We start from the raw sequence: 9,211 nt of genomic DNA, 5'->3' as shown, positions 1-9,211 counted from the left end.
CTACAGTAGATCACTGTCCACTGACCTACAGTAGATCACTGTCCACTGGCCTACAGTAGATCACTGTCCACTGACCTACAATAGATCAGAGATGATGAGCTTTTTAATTTAATTTAATTTCATTCACTCACTCACTCACTCACTCACTCACTCACTCACTCACTCACTCACTCACCCACTCACTCACTCACTCACTCACTCACTCACTCACCCACCCACCCACCCACCCATGCACCCACTCACTCACTCACTCACTCACTCACTCACTCACTCACTCACTCACTCACTCACTCACTCACTCACCCACCCACCCACCCACTCACTCACTCACTCACTCACTCACTCACTCACTCACTCATTCACTCACTCACTTTGATATCGTCACTCTCTCACTCAGGTAGTCTCACTCTAAACTGTCTTAAAACCAGTGGTGTAAAGTAACTAAGTACATTTACTCAAGTACTGTACTTAAGTAACATTTTGGGGTATTTGTACTTGAGTATTTCCAATTTCCAATACTTTTACTTCTACTCCACTACATCTCAGATCCAAATATTGTACTTTTACTCCTCTACAATTATATGAACACTTTAGTTACTTTGCAGGTATAAATTATAATATTATAATACATACATAAAACACTTTAGCTCACAACGAGTCGCAACGTGGCGCGTTGTGAGCTTGTAGATCTGCTATTTTCAAACATTTTGTACTTTTACTTTTGGTACTTTAAGTACATTTTGATTCCAACACTTTCACACTTTTACTCAAGTATATTTCGAATTTGGGCGCCTGGTGGCCTAGTGGACCAGGCGCATACCATATAGGCATTGCCATTTCGGCATCAATGCTTGTCGGCGTCGCCGGTTCGATTCCCGATCCGAGCAACCTTTGCCGCATGTCACTCCCTGTCTCTCCCCCATTTCCTGTCAGTCTACTGTCCTATCCAATAAAGACAAAAAGCCCAAAAACAAATGTAAAAAAAAAAAGTATATTTCGAATTCTGGGCTTTTACTTGTAACAGAGTATTTCTACATTGCAGTATTGATACTTTTACTTAAGCAAAATATGTGAGTACTCTTTCCACCACTGCTTAAAACAGCGTGAGGAGAAAAACTGTTTTCTCCTCACTGCTTTTTATGGTTTCATATTTGTTAGGGATTTTAGGTAGTCAATGGTTTCGTTTATTTTGTAAATTCACGTGACGTGACGTGTGTGCTAAAATGTATGTATGGGTGCTGTGTCATTTATGGGTGCTATGTGTAACTTATTGAACTTATTTCGGGGGTGTCGCGGTCTGAAAGGTTTGGTAACCATTGATCTACAATATAAGATGTTCAGTGTTGGTTTTATTCTTAGTGTTCATATGGGTGCATGGTGTTTGTTTGATGCTGGTCAGTGTTGATTTTGTCGACTAAAACTAAGACGAAAATTGTTTGTCGACCGCGTTTTTTTCACTGACAAAAACGAAATAAAAACGAAATAAAAACTACGCTGTGATGACTAAAACTAAGACTAAATATATTGACAATTTCGTCAACTAAATAAAAACTAGACTAAATGGTTAGGGAGGGACTAATGGAGAAGAGTCATTTTATGTTTGGTTGCTCTCAGGTGTGTTGCGTGCTGAAAATAGCCGATCTACAAGCTCACAACGCGTCGCAGCGCGACGCGTTGTGAGCTTGTAGATCGGCTATTTTCAGCACGCAACCAAGTGTTAAACCAGTCATTACGATGCCATCAAGGCCTGCCAAAATACATTTCAGTTGACTAAATCAACTGTAGATTTATTCGCCTAAAACCTTATGAAATTTAGTCGACTAAAATTAGACTAAAACTAAAACTTTTCCGGTGACTAAATTATGACTAAAAGACATTTTATTCAAAAGACTATGACTAAAACTAAATCAAAATGTGCTGTCAAAAACAACACTGGTCCTAACCATGGCTCTGTGTCTTCTCTTCCCTGCCAGCTGCCTTCACCATGATCGGGACGTCCACCCAGCTGTCGGACCAGTGCTCCAAGTTCGCCATCCCGTCCTTCTGCCACTACGTGTTCCCGCTGTGTGACGAGGGAGCGCGCGCCCCGCGCAGACGGCTGGTAGGATCCTTTTATTGTTCCTTTGGATCCACATTAGCTACTACCTTAGCAGCAGCTACTCTACCTGGGGTTCGCGATGCGAGGCGTTGTGTGCTTGTAGATCGTCTGTTTTCACTAATTTAAATCATTTTTAAAATGATAAATGCAAAACGAACGGTTTTGCACATGATTTCACCCGACAACGACGATATCTGAACTGTCGCTGGAGTAGCCGGAACGCCACCGTCGCCCCCTGCAATGTTGTGGCCCTCGGCTTGGTACCCCAGACATAATTCGGCCCTTGGGGAAAACTAATTGGGGAACCCTGCTCTATGCTATCTGATTATAACTGACGCTGGATTCTAACTCTGTCTCTAACTCTGTTTCTGACTCTGACTCCTCTCGTTCTGCGTCTGTTTGTGGTTCCTCTGACAGTTTGTTGTGCTTGTTGCTCTGTTGTTGCTCAGCTGTGTCGTGACGAGTGGTTCCTCTGACAGTTTGCTGTGCTTGTTGCTCTGTTGTTGCTCAGCTGTGTCGTGACGAGTGGTTCCTCTGACTGTGTGTTGTTCTTGTGCTCTGTTGTTGCTCAGCTGTGTCGTGACGAGTGGTTCCTCTGACTGTGTGTTGTGCTTGTTGCTCTGTTGTTGCTCAGCTGTGTCGTGACGAGTGCGAGGCTCTGGAGCAGGACCTGTGCCTGGCCGAGTACACCATCGCCCGCTCCAACCCCATGATCCTGATGCAGCTGGACCTGCCACGCTGCCCCCTGCTGCCACACCCCGGCACGCGCGACGCCGCCAACTGCATGAGGATAGGAATACCCATGGAGAAGCTGGACCCCTGTACGTCCACACACACACACACACACACACACACACACACACACACACACACAATACACACGCACTTGCACACACAGTGGTGGAAAAGTACTCAAATGTTTTACTTAAAGCTATACTGCTCAACTGCTCAACTAGTGGTCAGTAGCGGTATAGCAAACCGTGGTCGCGTCTGCCATTTTTCGCCGTGGACCGGGCCTCATAGCAACGCGTCCACCTGCACCTCGCCGAGATGCATCTTTAGAGGGGTCCCTGGTTCCCGTGCGTCCAGGCATTCCGGGATACGGACTCCTACACCGGAGTAAATGCTGTTGAGGCAAGCTACTTCCTGAGAAGTCAGCAAGACGCGCTGTGATTGGCCGGCAGTGTATGATCCGCGCTGTGATTGGCCGGTAGTGTATGATGACGTAATTTTGCTGCGAAATCCGGTCCCCGGCCAGAATCATAGAAAACATAATTACAGAAGGCTTTAGGGGCTGAAATTCATGGAGTGGGTCTTCTAAAACTTTAGTGATTTAATAGTTATTTCAAATTTAAGATTTGTTTAATTGAAAAAGTTGCATAGTATAACTTTAAGTCAAAGTATCAATACCAAAAGCCACTGAAGCCACACCAAAGTATGGTCACCAGTGGATAAACTCTTTTTGTCGCTTTGACTACAAAATGACGTGGGCTGCTAGAAGGTCCTGGGTTCGATTCCCGCCGGGGGACGCTGTGGTCGCTGGGGGGGACGTGTTCCCTCCTCTGCGTCATCAGCGCCCACACCCTAGGTGGGGTTGGCGATAGGGCCTTTCTGTGTGGAGTTTGCATGTTCTCCCCGTGTCTCCTAGGGTAGATACCCTCAGAAAAACATGCAGTAATCCTGGTCTCTATACTGCCTCCCCCTGGCCAGCCGGGGCGCCTGATGGAGGGGAAAGGAACTGGTTGGAATAACGTGTTCCTTCCACGCGCTACGTCCAAACCGGGGAAATCCCCACTGTCAGGTGAAAAGAAGCAACTTGGACTCCTCATGCATAGAAGGAAAGCATGAGGTCAGTCTGTTGTCTCCCCAGGCGCGGCAGAGGGAGAGCAGAGCCCAGGATTACATAGGCAATTGGCACTGGGTGAAAATGGGTTTCAAAATCGTGGGAAAAATAAAACAAAAATTAAACATCCCAGGCTAGGTCTTTTCTCGCATAATTACTGTTGATTTCCCGGTGCCGTCCCGACAGTCTCCAGATCGGACCACAGCTGCTACAACGGCAGCGGCGCCGACTACCACGGTACCGCCAGCGTCTCCCGCTCGGGCTACACGTGCCAGCCCTGGATGTCCCAGTACCCCCACGCCCACCACCTGACGCCCGCCGAGTACCCCGAGCTGCGCGGCGGGCACAACTTCTGCCGCAACCCGGGCGGGCAGATGGAGGGTCCCTGGTGCTTCACCCTGGACTCCAAGGTCCGTGTGGACCTCTGCGACATCCACCCATGCAGTGAGTACAAAGAGAGTGGTGTAAAGTAACTAAGTACATTTACTTAAAGGAGTGACATCCACCCATGCAGTGAATACAAAGCAGGGACGTGCTGGGCCCCTGATTCAGCCCGGGAAAAAGAGTTGGAGAGGCCCTAATTGCGCGCTATAGCCAGTGGCCCAATTACATGAGTTATATTTCGTCATTGTCGGGTGGAAACGTGGTATGTCCAAAACCGTTTTGTTTTGTATTTATCATTTAAAAAATGATTTAAACTAGTGAAAACGCCTCGCGGTACGAGGCGTTGTGTGCTTGTAGATCTGCTGTTTTCACTACTTTTGTGCAACAGCCATGTATGATGAAGCAGGGCTTTGCTTTGCGAAAAAAATGTACAAATTTGAAACTTGGAGATACGAGGTTTCTGCCCAACAGTGACGATTTACTTTGTTGGCTGCCCAGCCCCCAAAATGGAACGAAGGCCGACATTTTTTTTTTTTTTTTTTTTCCTAATGGCCGGCCTGGACCGGCCGGGAATGAACCGGCCGTTCGGGAGTTGTCCCGCTTTTCCCAATGGCCAGCACGTCCCTGGTACAAAGAGACTGGTAACTAAGTACATTTACTGAAAGGAGTGACATCCACCCATGCAGTGAGTACAGATGATTAGCTTAATGTGAAACATTGTTTTCTCACTCTTCTCAACAGTAAACAAACCAACATACAGTTTAAGTGTATAGAGGTTATCTGCACACTTTTAAGGTGACAATTTGAGGACTTTTTAATACCTCTAAAATGACAAATTTAGCCAAACATTGGCCAAATTGTCAAATATTGTGAAAATAGCAGATCTATATGCTGTGAGCATGTAGATCTGCTATTTTCACAATAGAACCGTGTTATACAACATGTAATTCCTCAACTCTCAAATACTGTAGAGTGGCATTTTGTTATTATTTGAATTAAGTGGTACCTTTAAGGGACCACTTCACCCATTTAAAGCCTATCTTCAATTGGTTCTTACTATAATTGGTCCTTACTAATGCTGATCATCATATGGTAGATCTTTTGGTCTACTCGGTCTGTGGACAGTTCAGAAACCTGCCTACCAGTGACATCATCAATAGTCAGGTTTGGTCATTTATTAAGCCCCTTTTCCACAGGCCCAACACCACACCACTCCACACCACACCGCCCACTTGTAACAGGTTTTCCACTACAAGGACCTGGGTAGAGTGGTGTGAAAGTGGTACTAAACGTGGTACTAAAAAGTATCCAATCTAGAGTAGGTCTGAGCTAGGCCAAACGGGGCCAAACACTTCATAATGACTGATCACTCACTGACTTTTCATTTAGACCACCAGGATATAGTTCTAATACATGATAATAGATTCTATTGTGTTATAACCACTATTATAATCTATTATAGTGTATTATAATTATCATAGTAATACATTAATACTTTATAGTGTATTATAATCACAGTTATAATACATTATAGTGTATTACAATTAGGATTGTTGTAATACAAATTTATATTGTATTATAATCACAGTTAAAAGGGTCAATTTGTTTCTTACCGATAGGGGTACTTTTGTGTAATGGAAAATGTAGCTATTTTTATGTGGTGCGGTGTGGTGTGGTGTAGTGTGGTGTCGGTGTGGTGTGGTGCTAAAGCTGCAGTCGAAAATGGGCTTTAGTAAAGGCTGGCATGTGTGTGTTCTGCCTCGCAGGGCCTCCAGAGAACCTGCGCAGGGAGATCCTGTACATCCTGGTGCCCAGCATCGCCATCCCGCTGGGCATCGCCTGCCTCTTCTTCCTGGTCTACATGTGTCGCAACAAGCAGAAGGAGTCCAGCGACAGCCCGCGCCGCCAGCTCACCGGCTCCCCCGTCAGCCAGGACATGGAACTGCCCTTCCTCAGCCAGCAGAAACATCAGGTACCATACAAGAGACCAACGACAGCCATTTGTTCTCAAACGCTTCTATTTCAAGGTTTTCACATGAATAGTAGATCTAGTAGCTCACAATGCATGGCGATAGGACGTGGTTTGAGCTTGTAGATCTGCTATTTTAGGCGCTCAATCTCGATTTTTCATTTTTTATTTTGAAAAACCATGAAAGATTTTAAAGGATCTTGATGATCTTCGACAATTTTATTTGAAAATGTGTGTGTGTGTTCCCAGGCCAAACTGCGGGAGATCAGCTTGTCCGCCGTGCGTTTCATGGAGGAGCTCGGCGAGGATCGCTTCGGCAAGATCTACAAGGCCCACCTGTACGGCACCGTGCCCGGGGAGCCCACCCAGGTGAGCATGTTAGAATTTATATGTCATATTTCTATGTCATTTTGACTTTTTGTTTGCAATTTCAGTGTAGTTTTTAACCCATTTAAGGCCTGGAATTGTTTTATACTTTAGCTTAAGACCCAAATTCAGAGTGAACATTTTTAACTCATATCTTTGCTTCTGGGTTAGAGTTTGAGAACAGTTTTCTCAAAAAACTCCTTCTCATGAAAATGTTTGAGCACCACTGACATAGAAACAGGTTTTTCAAAAAACCTTAGAAGGTTTCAGAAGACACTTTTGAATCGGGTCAACATATTCAAAGACTTTTTTCAACAAAAATAAAAACAAAGTTCCAGGTGAAGACTCTTGTGAATAATAAACAAATCTAATCTAACTCAATGTTCCAGGTGTTGGCGGTGAAGACTCTAGTGAATAATAAACAAATCTAATCTAACTCAATGTTCCAGGTGTTGGCGGTGAAGACTCTTGTGAATAATAAATAAATCTAATCTAACTCAATGTTCCAGGTGTTGGCGGTGAAGACACTTGTGAATAATAAACAAATCTAATCTAATTCAATGTTCCAGGTGTTGGCGGTGAAGACTCTTGTGAATAATAAACAAATCTAATCTAACTCAATGTTCCAGGTGGTGGCGGTGAAGACGCTGAAGGACGTTGTGGACGGCGGCGCGGCGCTGCAGGAGGAGTTCCGGCGCGAGGCGGCGCTGCGCTGGCGCCTGCAGCACCCCAACCTGGTCACCCTGCTGGGCGTGGTCACCAAGGAGCAGCCAATCAGCATGCTCTTCAGCTACTCGCCGCTGGGCGACCTGCACGAGTTCCTGGTGACGCGCTCGCCGCACTCGGACGTGGGCGGCGCCGGCGGCAGCTCGGACGACGGGCGCACGGTGCGCTCCACGCTGGAGCCGGCCGACTTCGTGCTGCTGGTGACGCAGATCGCGGCCGGCATGGAGTTCCTGTCCACGCACAACGTGGTGCACAAGGACCTGGCGGCGCGCAACGTGCTGGTCTACGACAAGCTCTGCGTCAAGATCCTGGACCTGGGCCTGGTGCGCGACGTCTACTCGGCCGACTACTGCAACGTCATGGGCTCCTCCCCCTTCCCCATCCGCTGGATGGCCCCCGAGGCCATCGCATACGGTACGCTTAAAGCGGCACTTATGGGACTTGTTGTTTTTATGTTGAAGGGCTAGCCCGTCTTACCACGTCAATCTGATGTCATGATTAGGGATGGGACGATATGAAAATGTCATATCGCGATTATTGTGACACAAGAAATCGCGATTTACGAAATTATCGCGATAATGAATCTATTATCCTGCCGACGCGTCGCGATATGAGTTTGTAGATCGGCTATTTTTTGGCAAAGAGATTTGTTAGAGAGTGAAAAAACTGGATCAAGTACGTATATTATAAGTACTTTTTAGGGTTTAAGTGGTACCGGATATGCAGCTCGGCAAATAAAAGGTGAATTGATCCCAGTGCATGACGGAGGTCGATATCACGATAAATTAAATCTCCACGATACGTCCCTGCAACTAAAGGTTTTGCGATGTGGGTCCGTGGCAAAATACATATCATTTTGGGGGTCCTTCACATGCAAAAGTGTGAGCATCACTGTCTGACATAGAAACATAGTTTTTTCAATAAACCTTAGAAGGATTTAGAAGACACTTTTAGAATCGGGTCAACATAAAAAAAAAAAAAGAAGCTAATCTGCTATTTTTCAAAAATAGCAGAACTACAAGCTCGCACTACGAGCTTGTATATTTCTCAATAGTTAAAGCATAAGATAATGCTTAAAAATGCTGTTCCCGGTCTAAACATGTTAAATGACCCTGTCCTCTGTGCCCCTTGCAGGTAAGTTCTCCACGGACTCGGACGTGTGGTCGTACGGCGTGGTGATGTGGGAGGTGTTCAGCTACGGCCTGCAGCCGTACTGCGGCTGCTCCAACCAGGACGTGGTGGAGATGGTGCGCGCCCACCAGCTGCTGGCCTGCCCCGAGGACTGCCCCGCCTGGACCTACGCCCTCATGCTGGAGTGCTGGAACGAGTTCCCCGCCAGGTTAGCAGCCCAGTTTGGCATGTTTTACTTTTCCTTTCATGAGTTTTTTTTTTCTAAAGCAGATTTGATGTTTAGATGTTTAGTACTTAGGGAGTTAGTAATAAGAGATAGGGTGTCAATAATAAGGGAACATAAGGCGGCAGGGAATCAATAATAAGGCAGTACGAAGTCATTAACACTTGGGCTGCCATTATTTTGGTAATTATTTGGCTGTAGAGTGCCACCATTCACTTAAACTTTATTTTGAAGAACCCCGGAAGCCTCGATCTTGTCCATGTTGTGGAAATTGACGATTAAAAAAACAAAAAAAAAAACGTCAGCTGGTTTACTTTCAGTCGCGAAACTAAAATCATAGCCGCATCCGATCCTCACGGCCCAGTATCGCAGTGAAAAAGAGTGGTTCTCTGCATTCACTGTGTTTTGGAAGTAGATTCCGAGATAAAGCTGTTTCTTTGCATCAGCAATGAATAGGAGCCTATGCAGATT

General features: G+C 45.8%; 1 protein-coding gene across 1 annotated transcript in view; it reads left to right on the top strand.

Annotated features, from left to right (window-relative positions):
- ror2 (receptor tyrosine kinase-like orphan receptor 2) overlaps positions 1-9,211 on the top strand; it is a gene marked incomplete at both ends in the record, with an annotated part of 49,390 nt that overhangs the window by 38,930 nt on the left and 1,249 nt on the right. Inside the window, 7 exons of the mRNA XM_080743637.1 lie at positions 1,974-2,101; positions 2,733-2,919; positions 4,128-4,385; positions 6,092-6,297; positions 6,544-6,663; positions 7,290-7,800; positions 8,521-8,725. Coding sequence (XP_080599763.1) covers positions 1,974-2,101; positions 2,733-2,919; positions 4,128-4,385; positions 6,092-6,297; positions 6,544-6,663; positions 7,290-7,800; positions 8,521-8,725 — 1,615 coding nt within the window. The remainder of the gene's footprint in view (positions 1-1,973; positions 2,102-2,732; positions 2,920-4,127; positions 4,386-6,091; positions 6,298-6,543; positions 6,664-7,289; positions 7,801-8,520; positions 8,726-9,211) is intronic.

The sequence above is a fragment of the Nannobrachium achirus genome, assembly GCF_963921795.1.
Source record: "Nannobrachium achirus genome assembly, chromosome: 15".
Lineage (NCBI taxonomy): Eukaryota > Metazoa > Chordata > Actinopteri > Myctophiformes > Myctophidae > Nannobrachium > Nannobrachium achirus.
This window is presented reverse-complemented; position numbering and strand designations above follow the sequence as displayed.